This window comes from Erinaceus europaeus, chromosome 6 (assembly GCF_950295315.1).
Source record: "Erinaceus europaeus chromosome 6, mEriEur2.1, whole genome shotgun sequence".
NCBI lineage: Eukaryota > Metazoa > Chordata > Mammalia > Eulipotyphla > Erinaceidae > Erinaceus > Erinaceus europaeus.
This window is the reverse complement of record NC_080167.1, coordinates 13,316,604-13,338,619: the sequence shown is the minus strand read 5'-3', so window position 1 is coordinate 13,338,619 and position 22,016 is coordinate 13,316,604. Positions and strand designations below refer to the sequence as shown.

The 22,016-nt window shown below is 42.2% G+C and overlaps 1 protein-coding gene across 2 annotated transcripts in view; it reads right to left on the bottom strand.

Moving 5' to 3' along the window:
* Nucleotides 1-22,016, bottom strand: part of BRAP (BRCA1 associated protein) — a 41,858-nt gene that overhangs the window by 5,154 nt on the left and 14,688 nt on the right. The window contains exons 5-11 of one of the 2 annotated variants that reach the window (XM_007528978.2): nt 18,753-18,866; nt 13,926-14,074; nt 11,581-11,656; nt 10,131-10,269; nt 9,677-9,786; nt 6,224-6,313; nt 3,327-3,430 (exon numbers count right to left, since the gene is read on the bottom strand). In XM_007528978.2, coding sequence (XP_007529040.1) covers nt 3,327-3,430; nt 6,224-6,313; nt 9,677-9,786; nt 10,131-10,269; nt 11,581-11,656; nt 13,926-14,074; nt 18,753-18,866 — 782 coding nt within the window. The remainder of the gene's footprint in view (nt 1-3,326; nt 3,431-6,223; nt 6,314-9,676; nt 9,787-10,130; nt 10,270-11,580; nt 11,657-13,925; nt 14,075-18,752; nt 18,867-22,016) is intronic. The other variant, XM_060193072.1, reaches the window with a different exon arrangement.

The following is a 22,016-nucleotide window of genomic DNA, read 5'->3' as shown; positions in this document are numbered from 1 at the left end:
GTGGCGAAGCCCTAGAGATGATGAAAATAAAATCAACCCACCAATGTGTCCTGGAGCTCAGCTTCCCCAGAGATACACCTTACTAGGGAAAGAGAGAGGCAGACTGGGAGTATGGACCGACCAGTCAACGCCCATGTTCAGCGGGGAAGCAATTACAGAAGCCAGACCTTCTACCTTCTGCAACCCTCAATGACCCTGGGTCCATGCTCCCAGAGGGATAGAGAATGGGAAGGCTATCAGGGGAGGGGGTGGGATATGGGGATTGGGTGGTGGGAATTGTGTGGAGTTGTACCCCTCCTACCTTATGTTTTTGTTCACTAATCCTTTCTTAAAAAATTAAAAAAAAAAAAGAAAATCAACTATTAGAATAAATCTGAATGTATATTCTGGGGAAAAAAAACCCTTCAAAACAAAATATTTTACCTAATAGAACATTTATTATTGTAGAAACATTTTTTCTTGTATAAACATTTATTATTGTGTGGTGCCCCAGGTGGTGGCATACCTAGTTGAGTGAACACATTACAGTTCACACAGACCTAGCCCTGGTCCTTACCTGCAGGGGAAAAGCTTCATAAGCAGTGAAGCAGTGCTTCGGGTGTGTGTGTCTCTCTCTCACTTCTCTATCTTCCTCTTCCCTCTCCTTTATTTATTCCTTTTTGTTGCTCTTGTTGTTTTACTGTTGTAGTTATTGTTGTTATTGATGTTGTGTTGTTGAGTAGGACAGAGTGAAATGGAGAGAGGAGGGCAAGACAAAGAGGGGGAGAGAAAGACAGACACCTGCAGACCTGCTTCACCGCTTGTGAAGCGACTCCCCTGCAGGTAGGGAGCCGGGGGCTCGAACTGGGATCCTTATGCCGGTCCTTGTGCTTTGCGCCACCTGCGCTTAACCCGCTGCGCTACCGCCTGACTCCCTCCCCCCTCTCCTTTTGTCTCGACCCAAAGCAGATAAATAAATTAAAAAAAAAAAAGATTATGTGTGTAAGATGCTTGTAGAGGCATAGCAAACCGGTTGTAACAGTTATCTCTGTAGAGCAGGATGTGTACACGTGTATAAGAAAACTTCCACTTTTAAATATTAAACTCTTGGGGGGGTCAGGTGATGGTGCACCTGGTTCAGTGCATATGTTAAATTTGTGAGTATCTAAGTTCAAGGCCCTAGTCCCAACTCATAAGGGGAAAAGCTTTACTTTACAAGCAGTAAAGCAGTGCTGCAGTTCTCTCTCCCTCTCTCTCACCTCCTCCTTCTTTCTCAATTTCTTACCTATTTACTTCCTGGATAGAGAAATTGAGAGGGGAGAGGGAGAAAGACAGAGAGACGCCTGCAGCACTGCTTCACCACTTGCAAAGCTTCCCCCTGCAGGTGGGGATGAGGGCTTGAACCTGAGTCCTTATGCACTGTAATATGTGTGCTCAACCAGGTGCACCACCACCTGACCCCTCAATTTCTATCTTTATTCAATAAATAAACGTTAAATTCTTTAATATAGTTCTATTTGTTAGGGTGCTGAAAATGTAGTTTCAATATATTTTATTTCTTTAAATGTTGTAGAATTGTTTTTACAATAATTAACAGAAGTCTGGTGGCTGGGGAAGTAACTCGGTTGGTAGGGCTTGATCCTGGCACTGAGTACACCAAAGTGGTGTTCTGGTTCTCTTTCATATGCAAAAAAAAAAAAAAAATTCAGGCAGACAGTGCAGCAGTGGTACATAGGATTTGCATGTGAGAGGTCCCAGGTTTGCTCCCTAGTAACACTAACAGCTAGAGCTGCAAGGTGTTCTTACTGGTAACACACACACACACGCACGCACGCGCACACACACACACACACACACACGCACGCATTCACACATATTCACTCACTCTCTGCAGTCAAGTAGGTGGCTTGGCAGGTAGAAAGCAGCACTTCATTTATGAGGCCCCGGGTTGATCCCGGCTGGCATGCATATGCTGGAGTACAGTGGTGCTCTGGCCTGTGTCTCCATGTCTCTCAGGAAAGACTGGAATCACTCAGGCATGAGTCATGGCAGGCAAAAAATAAATACATTAAAAAATAAGTATTAGACCTTGGGACAATGGGGAGGGAAATAAATAAATACCTAGGACCACATTCCCTCCTTCCTTCCTTCATTTCTTGTAACTGTTTCCAAAATAGATTTTTACAAAAAGGAGGGGACCAGGTGGTGGCACACTTTGTTGAGTACACGTTATAGTGCGCAAGGACCCAGATTTGAGCCTCCAGTCCTCACCTGTGGGGGAAAGCTTAGCAAATGGTGAAGCAGTGTTGCAGGTATCTCTGTCTCTCCCTCTCTATCACTCCTTTCCCTCTCGATGTTTGGCTGTCTCTATTCAATAAATAAATAAATAAAGATAAGGGGCCAGGTGGTGGTGCAACTGGTTAAGCGCACTCATTATAGTGCACAAGGACCCAGAAGAAAAAAAAAAAAGAGAGAGAGAGAGAGAAGTGCTGTGGAGACTCTTACCCTCTACCTGCCTGCCTCTATCTCGAGGGGGGAAGAGTCCACCGGAACAATGGAGTCACATACAGACTATGAAGCTCCAGTGATAGCTCTAGTGGCAGAAAACAATGAAGAAAAGGAAAAGATATTCTGAAGGCTAGTAGGCAGTGACTGAACACAGGACTTCTGTATGCAAGGCATGAGTTCTACCACCGAGTCACATCCCTGACCCCCTTTAAAGTGTGTGTACACACAGACACACACACACACACCATTTAAAGGAGTAATCCTCTCCCTCAATTGATTTATTTTAGATTTGTGTTGTGGCAAAAATCCAATTATTTTTGAGTCTCTGGTCTAACTGAAACCAGAAAGCTAATTTCAATCGGTAGCAGTTATCTCCCAAACAACAGTAGTAACATATGCTCTCGCCTTGGTATTCACAAGGCTTTTTTGCTCCGCATTCCACGTTTGCCCTTTAATTGCTGTCCAAGGCCAGCATATGCCACCCCCAGCTTAGATGTGGCCTCTTTCCTAACTGCCAGTGCTAAGCCAGCATAGCTCAGAGAAGTGCAACTCTGGGCACAAGAAAACTGCTTTCCAGGGCAGAAATGAAGATCTCTGTGCACGTGGTGAGCAGAATGACATTAGGGGGCACACTGATTTACTCATGGCATCCATCTTCCATGAAACACATTTCTCAATAGACAGGAAGCTTCAGAAAGCTTGCTCCATACAAGGGGAGACCCCTGGAAACCTGTGAGAAACACCTCACGTGAGAGTGCTACCAGGCATGAAGGAAATTATGTTTACAGAACTTGCTACCCAAACCCAGCTAATTTCAAGGAAAGATTCATTACACCTACTTTCTTTCCACAGACTGCTTTTCTTTTAGAAGATCATTTAGTTTGTGCTCCAGATTATCACACTTCTCAATTGTTTCTTTGAATTTGGTCTTCATGTTGTTAATCTGAAAGAGTAAACAGAGAGCAATGTCATTTTACAAAGAAACTTGTTTGGCCTTTGGTCTAACTTCGTAATTAAAAAAACTCAAAAACCTCTAAATAAACCAACCTTAGGAAAGGCAAGATAAGGGGCCAGGAGGTGGCTCCCCAAGTAGAGTGCATGCTGCTGTTGTTCATGAGGATTGAGTTTTACGTGTGGCAGAGAAGTACTGTAGCATCTCCCCTTCTCTGTCTTCCACAGTGACCTGCGCTCTCCTGAGGGAGTGTGGGCATGTCCTCCCACACAACTCAAATCAAGCTCTATTCAGAACCCATATTATAAGTGAACCCTAGGGCCTCAGGAAAGGCAGGTCCATTTATTGTGAGGTTCTTGTAAGAATTTTGTAAGAACTTTCAACTAAGGATCATTTCAAACATATAATGGGGCCCTTGGGGCTGGCATAAAGTAAGTTTGGCCTAGTGTCTGCTAAGCTCCAAGATAATCCTATCTACCAAAGAGGTGAGCCCCAAATCCTGCTGTGGTTCCCACCTGAAAACTACAAATTCTTTAATACAATGGAACCAATGAACTATGAATACTGTCTCTCCATCCTGGATATGACCCCCAGAGTCCTAGTTATACATGAACCCTCAAGTGCTTACTGATTTTCAAGCTTCCTTCTTTGGAATTCCCAAGGTTCCTTGTGTGGACCAGAGGCACAGGAAAAACTAAGGTGCAGCTCTGGGCCCTTTGCAGTTTCCTAAAATCAGACTTTTCTCTCTCGGTAGAGAAGTGAATATGATATTCTTCTTAAGGATGATTTTATTTTGTTTTTTCATTGCTAGGGTCTCATGCATTTGATATTTCACCACTCTGGGCTGACTTTTCAAACAGAGACAGGGTCAGAAGCAGAGACAACACAGCACTGAAGTGTGCCCACTGGGTCATGACACTTCCATGTGATATGCCAGAGGCCTGGCCCTAGGTCATACACATGGTAAAGCAGGCAGCCTTACCAGGTGAGCTACTTCTCAGTCCCCAGTTTTCTTACTATTTGAAAACTACTGGCCCAGATCAGTAAGGCACCTTGGTGATCACAGAAGCTGTAGCATCTCTGCCCAGTTTTATACCTCTCAATTTTGAAGCATCATCTAGTTGCCTTGTGAGTCCACATTCAGAAACCCAAAGCAGCTGCTACCAAGTTGTGAAACCAACTGGCTGACTCAAATTACAAACACTAATTTCTTAAAAAATGGAATTGCATACTTCAATGTTTGAAATTTAATTGCACAAAGTATAGAAAACCTAATTAAGTGGCCTGGGAGGTGGCACAGTGGATAAGGCACTGGACTCTCAAGTATGAGGTCCCAAGTTCAATCCCTGGCAGCACATATACCAGAGTAATGTTTGGTTCTTTCACCTTTTATTCTCTCCTTTCTCATTATTAAAAGAAAAAAAAAACTTGATTAAAATCAACTAAAATACCCCCCCTTTCACCTCCCCAAGTGCCTAAGGCTTTAAATCCAAGGTTTTCCTTTTTAAACATACACAGCAGGTATTTTATTTCTCAATTTAGTATAGAGATCAGCGCACAGTAAAAATTTAATACATTCTTCTTACTTTACTAATCCCTAGGTGACAATATGTCTACTTCCCTCCCCTTTCTTAGATTATGTGTAGTTGACTGCATTTGGAATAGGGTGTTTTTATTTCTACTCTTTCTGACTAATTTCATTTTCATTGTGGTCTAGAATTTCTTATTTCCTAATATGGCCTTCAGGGTTAAGTCTTTAATAACAACTCCCAATTTATCACTTCTCTCTCTTTTTAAAAGTATTTTATTTACTTATTTATTTTTTTGTCTCCAGGGTTATCACAGGGGCTCAGTGCCTGCACTAGGAATCCACTGCTCCAGGCCACCAGTTTTCATTTTGTTGTTATTGTTGTTGTCATTATTGTGTTGTTATTGCTGTTGTTGTTGACTAAGACAGAGAGAAATGGAGAGAGGAGAAGACAGAGGGGGAGAGAAAGATAGATACCTGTAGACCTGCTTCACTGCTTGTGAAGCAACTCCCCTGCAGGTGGGAAGCTGGGGGCTCGAACCAGGATACTTTTGCTACTTTTTTGATACTTTTTAGCTGGTCCTTGAGCTTTGTGCAACGTGCTTAATCTGCTGCGCTATTACCCAGCCCCCAATATTTTATTTACTGATTAATGAGAAAGATAGGTGAGAGAGAAAAAAAACTACACACTACTGTGGTACATGTGTTGCTGGGGATTGAACTCAGCTTCTCATGCTTGTGAGTCCAATATTTTATCCACTGAGCCACCTCCAGGACCATCTGTTTATCACTTCTCTCTGGAATCCTGATTTAGAGTTAAGTTACTGGGGTGAATCAACTTCTTCTTCTTCTTCTAGTGTTTGCCCTTCTTCCGTAGCCAGTCAACAGCATCAGGTTGAGCCTGATGTCTGCTTGTTGCTGGCTTTGAAAGTGACTGGGATCCATGTGGATTCAGTCAGCTAGGAAGGATCGTCAGTTTCCCCAATAAATGGGTACTCACGGGATGTACCACGAGAAGGTCGATCCAATGCAAATAATTCTTTTTTTATCCCTTCCCCATTACCTCTGGCTTTCCTGAGATATTACTGACATATAGCAAAGCTTTCTTTTTAGTGGTCACATAGTTCTCTACCTGTTTACTACATCAAGAAGGAGAATTCTATGTGTCCTTTTTCCTGGAGACTCTGTTTTCTCCTGCCGGACATCAGACCACCTTACCCCTCAGTGCTTCTGCAGTCATCAAACCTCATTCTTACCTCTTCTGCTGTGTCCTTCTCTATCCGCACTATCTTGTTTTCCCAGTAGATTCGTTGTGATTCCAGCTGGCTTGTTAGTAAATATGAATACTAAAAACAAAGAGAATGAATGTCAAGACTTAAGTCACTATGGTTAGTCTAGAAAATCTAATTAAAACCTGGTTTTAATACTTATAGATGAGGAAGCATCAGAGTTTGTACTACACCTTGGTCCCACTCTACTCAATAAACCATGAGAGCAGAAAAGACAATTACCGCCCTGTGAAGTGAGCCTCGCCTGGCTTCTTATTTCTGGATAAGTACCGCATGCTGATTGCGACACTGGAGCTCCTGGCTTCTTATTTCTATTTCCCTTTTTCTTTCTCTTTTTTTCTTCTTCTTCTTTTTTTGATAGTTTTTCCCACCGTGATTTCTTTCTATATCACAGCACTGATGCTCAGTTCTGGCTTATGGTGCTGGGGATTGAATTTGGGACCTCCAGTGCCTCAGCCATGAAATTCTGTTGTATAAGCCACTATGTTAATTCCTTAGCCCTCTTTTTTGCTTTTCTTAGTCATCATCAGACCTTCGCTGCTATGTGCTCACCTTTTTAGATAGGGAGAGATAAAGACAGTGAGGGAGGGAAAGACTATAGTATTGTAGCTTCCTCCAGTGTGGTAGAGGCTGGACTCAAACCGAGACTGTCCACAGGATTATGCAAATACACCACCTAGGTGAACTATCTCACTGACCCATATCTCTTCTTTAAAGTTTTTTTTTTTACTTATCTAATGAATTAATTTAAAAATGATTTTTATTTATATTTATTTATTGGATAGAGAATTTGAGAGGGGAAAGGGAAAGGGAGGAGGAGAGAGGGAGGAAGAAGGAGACACCTGCAGAACTGCTCACCACTCATGAAGCTTTCCCTATGCGTGTGGGGACTGAGGGCTTGAACCTGAGTCCTTGGGCACTGTAATGTATGCACTCAATTAGGTGTGCCACCATCAGGACCAATTAATTTTATTTTTACCACAGTGCTGCTCATCTCTGGCTTATGGTAGTACAGAGGGTTGAACTTGTGTCCTCTAAGCCTCAGGCATGAGAATCTGTTTGCATAACCATCATGCTATCTCCCTCCACTCTTTTTCTTTATAAGAACATTTATTTTTTTAATGTTTTAAAAATATTTTATTTATTCTCTTTTGCTGCCCTTGTTGTTTTATTGTTGTAGTTACTGATGTTGTCGTTGTAGGATAGGATAGAGAGAAATGGAGAGAGGAGGGGAAGACAAAGGTGGGGAGAGAAAGACACCTGCAGACCTGCTTCACCGCCTGTGAAGTGACTCCCCTGCAGGTGGGGAGCCGGGGGCTCGAACCAGGATCCTTACACGCTGGTCCTTGCACTTTGCACCATGTGTGCTTAACCCGCTGCGCTACCACCCGACTCCCTTTATTATTTTTTAAAGATTTATCTACTTATGTGGGGGGGCAGAAAGTGAGGGAATAGGAGCAGATGAGCATCACTCTGGCATATGATACTTGTTATCAAACTTGGGACTTTAGGTTCCTGGGTTTAAGCTCCAGCCACTGCACCTCCTCCAGGTTTCAACCTCCAGCACTGCATAAGATAGAGCTGTGCTGCATTCTCATGTCCCTCCTCTTCTTTTTCATTCTTTCTCATAAGTAGAAATTTTACAAATTTTTTAAAACTTTATTTACTATTAGATATAGAGACAGAGAGAAATTGAGGGGAAGGGAAGATAGAGATGGAGAAAGACAGAGACACCTGCAGCCCTGCTTCACCACTCCTGAAGCTTTCCCCCTACAGGTGGGGACCAGGGGCTTCAGCCTGGGTCCCTGTGCACTGCAGTATGTGTGTGCTTTACCAGGTGCGCCACCGCCTGGCCCCCTATTTTTACAAATTTTAAAAGACCAGGAGTCAGGTGGTGGCACAGCGGGTTAAGCGCACATGGTGCGAAGTGCAAGGACTAGCTTAAGGATCCCGGTTTGAGCCCCCAGCTCCCCACTTCAGGGGAGTCGCTTCACAAGCAGTGAAGCAGATCTGAGGTGTCTTTCTTTCCCCCTCTCTTTCTTCCCCTTCTCTCTCCATTTCTCTCTGTCCTATCCAACAACGACATCAATAACCACAACAATGTTAAACAACAAGGGCAACAAAGGGGAAAAAAAAAAAAAAGACCACGTAGAAAAGGAAAGGAAATGTCTGTTGCTTGACAGTATGAATGAATATATAGTGCTGTGTAACTACAGAGAAAGGACAGAGTAGGATCTGGTAGCTGATGATAGCTGAGAGGACTCTTGAAGGCAGTGAAAGCAAAGAGGTAGAGAGAGAAATCAGATTCCAGGGAACAACTGGGCCCAGATGTAAGCTGCAGGCATTTAGGTGAGGATAGAGGGTATGGAAAGGGAACCTTGGAAGGTTTCAATACTCCTCTACTGAGAAATGTGGGCCAACAAGTGGCTAAACAAGGTCTAAATGTGTCTCTAGGCTAGAGACAGTACAAGAGAGAAAAGATGACTAGCAGAATTGTGTACCACTAGAATGTATGATCTATTAGGGGAGGGAATTTGTTCAATGCTGTGTTCCCAGCATCAAGAAAGATGGTGGACCAGGAAAGAACACTCAGTAAAGAGGTGCTAAATAAACTGATGTACTTACAGTTAGTTGTGGAAGGATTACTTATTCTAAAAACATTATTATTATTATTTTTTTTAGTGCTGAGGAGATAGCACAATGGTTATGAAAAGATACTTTCATGCCTGAGACTATAAGGGCCCAGGTTCAAACTCCAGCAGGTTTGAACCCCTGGCCACCACAGGGGAGCAGCACAGCACAGGGAAAGCCTCATTACCAAATGCAGCAATACTATGGTGCCACTCCTTTGTTATCTGTTTCTTTCCCCATTTCATTAGACATTAAAAAAAAAAAATTGGGAGTCGGGCAGTAGCGCAGCGGGTTAAGCACAGGTGGTACAAAGCTCAAGGACCGGTGTAAGGATCCCTGTTTGAGCCCCCATCTCCCCACCTGCAGGGGAGTTGCTTCACAAGCGGTGAAGCAGGTCTGCAGGTGTCTTTCTCTCCCCCTGTCTTTCCCTCCTCTCCCCATTTCTCTGTCCCAGCCAACAACAACGACATCAATAATAACAAGGGCAAAAAAGGGGAATAAATAAATTTAAAAAAAATTACCAAAAGCAGTGAAGTGCAAGTACAAAAAGCCCCAGCTGCACAAAACACACATAAAATAAATCCCTACCCCCCAAAAGAGAATTTTTACGAGCAACAAAGAAAAATAAGACAGCAGGAACACATTTTAATAATCTCTCTCAGCAGTGGTAGAGCTTTTAAGAAAAGGTTGCAAGCACAGAAAATATGAAGTTAAAAGCCCAACAATCTTTTAAATTAGAGTACTGAAAAGTGGCAGAAAAGGTATTTGGTTACTGATAAAGTATCTTACCTCTAACTGTAAGGCATCTATTTTCTCTTCCTGGCAAGTGTCGCCTTCACATTCATACTGTACAATTTTTCCATCTGTTTTACTTGCAACCAGTCGATGGACATAATTATCTAGAGAAAACAACACATCAGCCAAAGCATGCGTCCTCAGAATAAAAATGGTACCCATATACTTTTAAGTTTGACACAATTTTTGGTTTTACAGATCTAAATTAAAAGTCCTGCAATGTCCCTTTAGAAGTAGGTTAGATCACTTGAATTCTTAAATGAATGACAGGGCGAGAGAAGTGTTAATTCTCCATCGTGTGAAATTGAGGCTATTTGTAGGAGGCACCATGAGAATTTGAGCTTGCAACAGCTGTCAGGAAGATTTCGAGTTGTGAGAGTAGTGGAGAGGTTCTGGGAGCAAAGCTCACTTAAGAGAATCAAAATTGGCAAAGGAGAGCAGTGCTCACCTCCAGCATAGTCCCAGACTCGGTGGTTGGTGAGCTGCATGGCATATGTGTGCTGAGTTTCCTCAAAGTGCTTATAGGCATGTCGGCTTACGTATCGTCCACATCCTATGTGGCCGCATATTAAACAAATCCAAAGATTCTGCCAAGAAGAAGGTAAGAACTTAATTATAGTGAAAAAGTCAGGGGCCAGGGGTAGCTAATTTGGTAGGGATGGGTGCTTTGCCATGTACAGAATCCCAGGTTTGAGTCCAAGTACCATGGCACATTGGGGCAGTTCTATGGATGGTGGAATCATGAAGTGGTATCTCTTCCTCTCTGCCTCATGCTTTTTCTGTCTCTTTCGATCTGAAATTGTTAAAAGAATGAGAAGAAAAAAAAAGGTCTGGAAGCTATGGAATCACACATGTGAGACCCTGGCACAGTAAACAAATAATATATAGTTAAATAAAAAATGACCTGGTGGGGAAGATAACATAATGGTTATGCAAAAGACTTTCAAGCCTAAAACTCTGAAGTCCCAGGCTCAATCTCCTGCACCAGCATAAAACAGAACTGAGCTGTGCTCTGGTAAAATAAATGAATAATGTGGTTCACTTCAAGTGGGAAGATGCTGATACAGGACAATGATTTTTACATATATGTCTACATATTATTTTTGTTGTTACTGATGTCGTCATTGTTGGATAGGACAGAGAGAAATGGAGAGAGGAGGGGAATTCAGAGAAGGGGAGAGAAAGATAGACACCTGCAGACCTGCTTCACTGCCTGTGAAGCGACTCCCCTGCAGGTGGGGAGCTGGGGGCTCAAACCGGGACCCTTACACCAGTCCTTGCGCTTTGCCCCACCTGCGCTACCGCCCGACTCCCTCTCTCCTCCTCCTTCTCATTCTTTCTGTGCTCTCTATCTGAATTTAAAAGATTTTAAAAAACCCATAAAACACGTGTTGGGAGCAGTGTAATAGTGCAACGCCCCAGTACCGAGAGAAAGGGAGACAAGGAGAGAGAGAGAAAAGCTAGAATGTTTTTTTTTTGCTTTTTTTTTAACCAGAGCACTGTTCAGCTCTGGCTTATGGTGGTGTGGGGGATTGAACCTGGGACTTTGGAGCCTCAGGCATGAGAGTCTGTTTGCATAACGATTATGCTATCTACCCTCTGCTAGCTAGAATGTTTTCATGGGTCAATCATCTTATTGTTTTGATCTATGGAACTCTGTATAAATAACAAGAAAAATACTCATGATTTACCAAGTAATGTATAAGCCTTTTGAAACAACAATGCATAAAAGCATAAAATATTTTGCTTAGCAATAAAACAGTTTGTATATTTGTATTTTCTGCCTGATCAAGAAAATTTCCCCCCCAAAAGAACTTAAGTTACATAAGATAGGAGGGGGAAAAACCCAAGGCAGTTAAAGCTGTATTTGTTACTCTTTTCCATTATCCATTACTTACTTCCTGAACACCACATTCGAAACACTTGTTTTCTTCTACGGGCTCTGGTGTTTGACAATATCGGCAAACAGGACACCTATTCAGGACATCAAAGACAACATTATAGATTAAATATAAAAGACAGATGTTATAGAACCCAAAATCCAAAACTTGAATTTTATATCTTCCTTCTTAGATTCTATTTCTTTTTTAAAAATTATTTTATTTCTTTTCCTTCTTTGTTGCCCTTGTTTTTATCATTGTTGTGGTTATTATTATTGTTGTTATTGATGCTGTTGTTGCTGGATAGGACAGAAAGAAATGGAGAAAGGAGGAGAAGACAGGGGGAGAGAAAAAGATAAGATACCTACAGACCTGCTTCACCGCTTGTGAAGCGACCCACCTGCAGGTGGGGAGCCGGGGGCTCGAACAAGGATCCTTATGCTGGTCCTTGAGTTTCGTGCCATGTGCGCTTAACCTGCTGCACTACAGCCCAACCCCCTTAGATTCTATTTCTAAATTTACCATAACTGAGGATACTAGTCAGAAACTTTCAAGCTACTTTAAAGTGTGTGAACCTGCATGTTATATATTTTAAATATATACAGTTTGTTTTATTTATTGGATAGAGACAGTCAGAAATTGAGTGGGTAGGGGGAGATAGAGAGGAAGACAGACACCTGCAGTACTGCTTCACCACTTGCAAAGCTTTCCCCTGCAGGTGGGGAGCGGGGGCTCAAACCTGGGTCCTTGCACATTGTAATGTGCAATCAACCAGGTGCACCACTGCCCAGCCCTAAAATTTGTTTTTTGTCATCAGTGTTGGGGAATAAACCATAGGTCTTGTACATGCACAATACTGTTGAGTGGCTCCCCTGGCCCAATTTTATTTCTATTTTGTATATGGGATGGGGTGGGGAACCATTAAAGCACTGCTCTCTTGAAGCTGTCCATGATGCTTCTATCATGATGCTTCTGGTGGCAGGAATTAACTCCAGGGCTTCTGTATGATTAAGGCATGTGTTCTACCCAGTGAGCTATCTCTTAGTCTTGATAAATAGAACCCCCTCCCCCAGAGCAATGTTCAACTGTGGCTTATAGTGGTATGGGGATTGAACCTGGGAGCTCAGAGCCTCAGGCATGAGAGTTTGTTTGCATAACCATTATGCTATCTCCCTCATCTAGATATTTTTGTTTTTCACTAGTCTAGGCAGACTTTTTCAGATGGAAAAGAAAGTCAGAGTTAGAGAAAAAGACACCAGAAACTTACTTCAGTCTAGTGAGGGGCTAAGCTCAAACCTGGGTAGTGCACATGACAACACAAGTGAACTTCTAAAGTAGATTTCATTTATTCATTTATTTATTTATTGCCTCCTGGGTTATCACAGGGGCTTAGTGCCTACACTACAAATCCACTGTTCCTGTCAGCCACCTTTTTCCCATTGTTATTGTTGGACAGGACATAGAGAAATTAAGAGAGGAGGGGAAAAACACCTGTAGACCTGCTTCACCGCTTGCAAAGCAACCCCCTGCAGGTGGGGAGCCGGGGGCTCGAACTGGAATCCTTGCACCAGTCCTTGAGTCCTCACACTCCACACTATGTGCACTTAACCTGGTGTGCCACCACCTGGCCCCCTAGCTTTTATCTTACTATATGTGGTGTGCCAAGGCCTCGTGCAAGTGCAGCACTACTCAGCAGATTTCCCTGGGTCAATTTTCTTATTCTTCAATTTGGGGGGTGGGGTGGGGGGGGGGAGGAAAAGACACCACAGCACTCAGTGCTCTCAGATAGTACTGGGGTCCAAATCCACACTGGAAGGTTTGCACTCCACCAGGTGAGTTACCTCCTGGCACCTAAATTAGATTTAAGATCTAGAATTTGAATAGAAGGTTCTCAAAGCTACATTTTATCTCCTCCCTCCCCAAATTCTCAAGACTTGTTCTCAGAGTGTTTGAACTGAAGAACAAGAAGAAGAAAGGGCTCGATGCCTGCACTGAATCCACTGCTCCTGGAGACTATTTTTTTTCCATTTTTTGTTGCCCTTGTTGTTGTTATTGTTATTGCTGTTGTTGTTCAATAGGACAGAAAGAGATCAAGAGAGGAGGGGAAGACAGAGAGGGGAGAGAAAGACAGCTGCAGACCTGCTTCACCGATTGTGAAGTGACCCCCCCTGTAGGTGGGGAGCCAGGAACTTGAACTGGGATCCTTACACCAGTCCTTGCACCTAGTGCCATGTGTACTTAACCTGCTGCACTACTGCAGGATCTGGGCTTATCAAGTCAAATATATGAAGCCACTGGTGTTTGCTAAAGGATGACAATGACAGTGGGTTTTGACGGGTAAGGGTGCTGGCTCCTGTACTCACGTGGTGTCGTCCCAGCGCTGTAGACACTGGCTGTGGAAGCTGTGGTTACATAACGTGGTGAGAATGCCATTCACGGACTCGTCCATGCGCTCCAGACACACTGTGCACTTGGGGAGCTCAGTCAGGTCCATCACAGGGAGGCTGGCGCCCTACAGAGAAACACCTCAGTAAGTCTCACTCTATACACCTGTTCTTATAATGTGGTGCTGAGGGTCTCATCATAACATAATTTCACTGCTCCTGGGCCAATTTTTTCCATTCAGTTTCATCTACACATGTATTTCTACATATGTATATTATGTATATATACACAAACATATATACATGTAGGTATACACATGGAGAGAAAGATAGAGAGAGATACGGGGCCAGGTGGTAGCACAGTGGGGTAAGTGCACATGGTGCAAAGTGCAAGGACTGGTGTAAGGATCCCAGTTCAAGCCCCTGGCTCCCCACCTGCAGGGGAGTCGCTTCAAAAGCAGTGAAGCAGGTCTGCAGATCTTTCTCTCCTCCTCTCTTTATTTCTCTGTGTCCTATCCAACAATGACAGCAATAACAACAACAATAACAATGATAAACAACAAGGGCAACAAAAGGAATAAAAATGTCCTCCAGAAGCAGTGGATTTGTAGTGTAGGCACCGAGCCTTAGCAATATCCCTGGAGGCAAAGAAAAAAAAAAAAGAAAAAAGAGAGAGAGAGAGACACCATAGCACTGCTCCACCATCTGTGGAGCATATCCCAGTGCTGTGGTTACTTCTAATGTTGTGTCTGGGCTTGACCCCAGGGCTTAGTTCATGGTAAAGTGACTTGTATCAGAGGAGTTATCTCCTGGCTCCCAAACATTTCTTTAAAAGATAAGAGTTTTCTGGGACCAGGTATTAGCACACCCTGTAGACCGCACATGTTACCATGTAAAAGAACACAAGTTCAAGCTCCATGTCCCGCTTGTAGAAGGGAAGCTTCATGAAAAGGGAAGTAGTACAGCAGGTGTCTCCCTTTCTCTTGGATCTCCCCTCCCTCCTCAATTTCTGTCACTATCAAAAATTAAAAAGAAAAGAAAAGAGAGAATGGCTGCTAGGAACAGTGTAGGCACTGAGCTCAAGTGATAACCTAGTGGCAAATGAAAAATAAAAAGAGTGTTCCTGTTGCTTTTTTACTCTGGGCTGGACAATGTCAGTGTTACTGCTCTGTATGAATGACTTACACTGTTAAGACTTTTTCGGGGCCAGGTGGTAGCGCACCTGGTTGAGCACACATATTACAGTGCAAAAGGACCCAGGTTCGAGCCCCTGATCCCCACCTGGAGGGGGAAAGCTTCATGAGTGGTGAAGCAGAGCTGCAGGTGTCTCTCTGTCTCTCTCCCTCTCTATCTTACCCTCTCCTCTCAATTTCTGGCTGTCTCTATTCAATAAATAAATAAAGCTAATATTATATATATATATATATATTCCCTTTTGTTGCCCTTGCTTTTTTTAATTGTAGTTATTGATGTTGTCGTTGTTGGATAGGACAGAGAGAAATGGAGACAGGAGGGGAAGACAGAAAGAGGGAGAGAAAGACAGACACCTGCAGACCTGCTTTACCACTTGTGAAGCGACTTCCCTGCAGGTGGGGAGCCAGGGGTTCGAACTGGGATCCTTACACCTCTTACATCGGTCCTTGCACTTTGCGTCATGTGCACTTAACCCACTGCACTACTGTCCGACTCCTGCAGATGAAGATTCTTATTCTTTTTTAAAAAATATTTATTCCGTTTTGTTGTCCCTGTTGTTTTATTGTTGTAGTTATTCTTGTTGTCATTGTTGGATAGGACAGAAAGAAATGGAGAGAGGAGTGGAAGACAGAAAGACAGACACCTACAGACCTGTTTTACCGCTTGTGAAGGGACTCCCCTATAGGTGGGGAGCCAGGGGCTCGAACCGGAATCCTTATGCCGGTCCTTGTGTTTAGTGCCACGTGTGCTTAATCCGCTGCGCTACTGCCCAACTCCCGAAGATTCTTATTCTTATGGAGCTAACACAATAGGAAGGGAGACAGGTTAAACCTCAGAACCTAAAGAAAAAGCCACCAGCCTCTTAGCTCTTGGCTTATATGCTCATGACTACAAACAAACACAAAGAGAAGGAATAGAGTAGCTGTGAATCTGAATGGGTTTTTCAGAGAGCAAATTAGAGCTAACACTTTTTACTAAGCGATAATAGTATCAACAACACTGACTCACTTATTTACTCATTTAACACATATTTACTGAGTGTTATGTGTCAGACATTATTCTAGGTGTGGAGTAATAATGAGCAAATGCAGGTTCAGTTAAGTCCAAAAACAAAGCAAAGTTAAACCTTGCCCTCATACAACTTAGAACATAGTAGAGAGACAAGGGAGGAAAAAAGAATTCAAAGTATAACTTTCAACAGTTTTAAGTGTTATCGAAGAACAGTATAGGAAGCTATAACAGGGTGTGAAATAGAGAGACATTTAATTGAAAAGTCCCCCTAAGACAGCAATGTCTAACTTGAGCACTGCTAGCTATAGGATGAACAGGAATTACTTAAAAAACACATAGACTCAAATCCATATCTATGACCTTGGGAGAATTATAGTGGTTACTGTTGGAGGGGAGTAGGGCACAGAACTTTGGTGATGGGAGCGGTGTGGAATTATACTCATATTATTTTGTAATCTTCTAAGTCACTCTTAAATCACTTATATACATATTTTTAAATATATAAAATAAAAGAAAGAAAATTGCTAAGTGGTACTGTGCAGTGCAGGTACCTGGGTTCATTTTCTCAGCACTGCTCTGGAAGAACAAACAAACAGTGGTCCGGGAGGTGGCACAGTGGTAAAGCTTTGGACTCTCAAGCATGAGGTCCCCGGCAGCACATGTGCCAGAGTGATGTCTGGTTCTTTCTCTCTCCTCCTGTCTTTCTCATAAATAAATAAAATCTTAAAAAAAAAAAAAAGAACAAATTATGGCTGTGGAGATAGTATAGGGGTATGTAAAAACACTTTTATGACTGAGGCTTCAAAGTCCAAGGTTCAATCCCTGGCACTACCATAAGCCAGAGTTGAGCAGTGCTCTGATTCAAATAAATACAATTCTTTCATACACCAAGTAATTTTTCTTCTAATAACATTTATTTTCAATATTTTATTTTAATGAGAGAGAGAGAGAGAGAGAGAAAGATACAGAGAGAAAGACGAGCGCACTGCTCAGCTTTCACTTACAGTGGTGCTGGGGACTGAATCTGGGAACACAGAACCTCGGGCATGAAAGGTTTGCATAACCATTATGTTGTCTCCCAGCCCATTGCTCTTTATTGATTTGAAACAGTTTCAACAACAAAGGTAGCATATATTTTTTCATGATTTTTGGACAGTTTTTTAATTTAATTTTGAAAAAAACTGTTATCATATAAAATCTGCCACTTTATTAGTCAGGGACATGGCTCAGTTATAAGAGAACAGGATTTGCCTATGTGAGGCCTGGAGACTGATCCCTGGTATCACAAGTGCCAGCAAAGAGAGTTGGTTTGACCTGCCTCTCCCTTTCAGAAAGTAAATAAAGTATCTTAAAATGTGCCATTTTCAGAGGACCTAGTAGGAGTTGTATTGTTATATGGGAAACTGGGGAATGTTATGCATGTACAAACTATTGTATTTACTGTTGAATGTAAAACATTAATTCCCCAATAAAGAAATAATAAAAAAAAAAGAGTGCCATTTAAAAGTGTATAGTTCAGGGCAGAGGGTAGATAACATAATGGTTATGCAAACAGACTCTACTGCTTGAGGCTCCAAAGTCCCAGGTTTACTCCCCCACACCACCATAAGCCAGAGTTGAACAGTGCTCTGGTAAAAAATAAAACAAAATAAAAATAAAAATTAAAGTGTATAGTTCAGTAGGCAGGGAGGTTGCTCAGTGGGCCAAGCACAGGGCTTGCATCTGTAGGGCCTCAAATTAGATAGACAACCCACATATATGGCAAAGTGGTACTCTAGGGTCTCTCTCATGAAATAAAGATCTTTAAAAATCTTAATTTTGGGGGCCAGGCAAGTGGTGTCCCCAGTTGAGCTTGCATTACCATGCACAAAGATCCAGGTTTAAGCTCCTGCTCCCCATCTTAATGAGGGAGGGAAGCTTCACAAGTGGTGAAGCAGGCCTGCAGGTGTTTCTTTCTCTCCTCCCTATTCCCCCCTTCAATTCCTCTGTCCTATCAAACAAAATACATATTTATAAAATATTAATTTTATGGGAGTCGGGCTGTAGCGCAGCGGGTTAAGCGCGGGTGGCGCAAAGCACAAGGACCAGCATAAAGATCCCGGTTCAAACCCCGGCTCCCCACCTGCAGGGGAGTCGCTTCACAGGCGGTGAAGCAGGTCTGCAGGTGTCTATCTTTCTCTCCTCCTCTCTGTCTTCCCCTCCTCTCTCCATTTCTCTCTGTCCTATCCAACAACGACGACAACAACAATAATAACTACAACAATAAAAAAAACAACAAGGGCAACAAAAGGGAATAAATAAATAAAATAAATATTTTAAAAAATATATATATAATATTAATTTTATAAAGTGTAAAACAATCATGTCTAGTACATTTATAAGGCTGTGCAACACCACTAATTCTAGAACACTCCCAACACCCAACATGAAACCTCACAATCAGGAGCCATTACCCCTCCCTGCACCTTCCAGCCACCACTGATCTACTTTCTCAGTCTATGGACTGGCCTGTTCTGGACCGACATGTTGCCAAAGCTATCATAACATTCAACTATACCCATTCTGATATACGTCTATCAAATCTAAGAATTATTCACTTACATCTTCAGATTTCAATACTTCTGCTCTTTCCACGTAGACCAACTGGCAAACATCATCTTCTATTGAGTTGAACTGGCGGCCATTGCATGCCATGTAAAAACTATCTGCATCGGCCTAGGTGCACCAATGGGGACAAAGAACAAGTTTAGTGATTCTGAAAACTTGCTTTATACTCATCAAGCATGGCTTCAATTTTTCTCTGCATCAGCTTTTGAATTTTATGCTAGAGAGAGAAGGTAACTGCTCTAAGTCGCATCTACTGAAGCAACTACATAGGTTCTGCATGCAATGTCATATATCTCTACAGTGTTCCCTGACACTGGGCAGTTTTACTGGATCTACTAGAAGCTACCCCAGTACAATAAGCTGACAGTGAAACAATTTAAATATCCAGTCAGGAGTAGTCAGTGTTTCCCCTAATAATCATTTTTCCACCTTCTAGTCAGCAGTTTTCATAGTAGCTAAAAATAAACACTTATTTTTGCAAAGCTTGGAACCAAATAGTAACCAACAAATTGTTACGAAAGTGCTCTTAAAAAAAACTAATGGGAGTATGGACTGACATGTCAATATCCATGTTCAGTGGAGAAGCAATTACAGAAGCCAGACCTTCCACCTCCTGCACCCCACAATGATTCTGGGTCCATGCTTCTAGAGGGATAATGAATAGGGAAGCTATGAAGGGAGGGGATTGGATATGGAGCTCTGGGGGTGGGCATTGTGTGGAATGTATCCTTCTACTGTAGTCTTGTCAATATTTCCATTTTATAAATAAAAAATGTAAAAAAAGCATCTATGATTAAAAAAGGATCAGTATAATTGGTAGAGCGAAAACTCAACTCTTCTTCACTAGTCAAAGAATAAGACATAAGCGATAAGGACTTCATCAAGAGGCTTTAAACAACCTACTGTATCATACTAGAAGCAAAACTCTTGGTCAAAGCTAAGAGGGTCTAGTAACCAAAATACTAATGACATCATTCTTTTGGAATGAGACATAGGTAGAATCAGGAAAAAATTCTCCAGCCAGGCAAAGCTGCAAAGGTACATGTACATTTGTGAATATGGACAACAATTCAAACAAATACATCAAATTTGGTCTAGTAAAAAGTTAACAGAGATAAATCCAGTTGTTAAACTCAGCAATTTTTAGAGACAGTTGGATGGGCTAGGCTTCTCAAGATTTTATTCATCCCTGTTAAGTATTGCACCTGTTAAATGCTTTGACTCTACCCATATAGACAGCTTTTTTTTTTGGGGGGGTGTCTGGAAAAGAAAATGTAACTTTGTCAACCTCTAAAAAGAGGTTTAAGTCTGTACTAGATGAAAAATAGTCCTGTCCATTCTCCTGTTTTTTTATAATGTGGTGCTAGAGAATGAACCCAAGATTTTGTGCATGTGTGAGTAGACTACCACCCAAACTTTCTTTTTTCTTTTTAAAAATATTTTTACTGGGAGTGGGGCAGTAGCGCAGCAGGTTAAGCCCAGGACCAATGTAAGGATCCTGGTTCAAGCTCCTAGCTCCCCACCTGCAGGGGAGTTGCTTCACAGGTGGTAAAGCAGTTCTGCAGGTGTCTGCCTTTCTCTCCCATCTTCCTCTCCTCTCTCCATTTCTCTCTGTCCTATCTAACAATGACGACATTGATAACAACAATAACTACAATAACAATAAAAACAACAAGGGTAACAAAAGGGAAAATAGAAAAAAAATTTTCTAAACTCATTTTTTTACTTTATTATAAAGACAGAGGAATTGAGAAGGAAAGGGGACAACAGGGAGAGAGACAGACATCTGCAGTACTACTTCACCACTTGTAAAGCTTGTCCCTGCAGATGGGGACTGGAGGCTCAAACCCAACATCCTAGCATGTGCGGAAGGAAAAGACAAGAGAAAGGAGAGATACCACAGCACAGTCATTCATGCAGTTCCCTTAGTGCTATCTATGGTATTTCCCTGTGGTATTGAGCTTGAACCCAGGGCCTCATGCATAGATAGATCTCATGTCACTTCCTAGGGTTCTCACAGTACAGCCACTGTAAACTTTTTTTTTTTTTTTTTTTGCCCCTGCTGCAGCTTGGTAATGCACTATGAATCCACTGTTCCTGGAGGCCATTTTTCTATTTTTTTTTTATTGGATAGGAGAGAAGTTGAGAGAGATGGGGAAGATATAGAGAAAGAGAAAAAGATAACTGCAGACTTGCTTCACCACTAGTGAAGTGTCCCCCATACAGGTGGGGAGCTAGGGGCTCCAACTGGAATCCTTGCACAGGTCCTTTCACTTCATAGTATGTGCGCTTAACCTGGTACACTACTGTCCAGCCTCCGCCATTGTAAACTTTCTAGCTGCTAGCTATATTCTGATGGTAAGACTCACATGTGGATTCCTGATTACTTCTGCTTTCTTAATAGGACCAAGTGAGCAGAGCAGCTGAGGAGGGACAATCACATCTGAATCATTTCATTTTTAGGCGGGGGAGAGAGGTTGTTCTTCAGGAAACAACCTGTGTATTTTAACTTCTAAATGACTAAAGACAGTTCTTGGAGAATGGTTTTCTTTTTTAGGTAAGAGGCTTTCTAGTCTTCAAGAGCAATGACTTTTTCATATAATGCTTACAGGAGAATGATCAGCAGAGTAAGCACTGGATTCACGGATACCCACCAAATACCCACCAAAGCAAGTGGGTATTTGGAGCAGGGCCTAGAGCAGCTCCTCAAGGCTTCAAGTACCACCAGAAGCTGGCTGCTGAAGACAGACAGACAGACCCTTCCTCAGGCCTCTAGCTCTGTAAATATCAGGTTTGTGACACCACGCATTGACTAATCCTACTTAACACCAGAAAGATGACCCCTTTTTTGGGGGGGTACCAAAGAAATTATGGTTTTTGAACACAGTACTATGTTCTTTAAAACATCAGTATTAGAACTGGGGCATTATTTGTTCAAATATCTGCTAAGCACCTAGCACATGTCAGGCATTGTGCTATGCACAGGGACACAAGGAGGGAAACAAGACACACCAGCTCCTATTTCAGTTCACCACTGAAATAGACAAAATGCTAATTGTCAAAAGCACAGTAAAAAAGCCAAACAAACAAACAAAAAAAACAATTCTCTACTCAGCTATTAAAAATGGTGTTTTAGCCGATCTTGGATGGACCTTGAAAAATTCATGTTAAGTGAAATAAGTCAGAAACAGAAGGATGAATATGGGATGATCTCACTCTCAGGCGGAAATTGAAAAACAAGATCAGAAGAGCAAACAC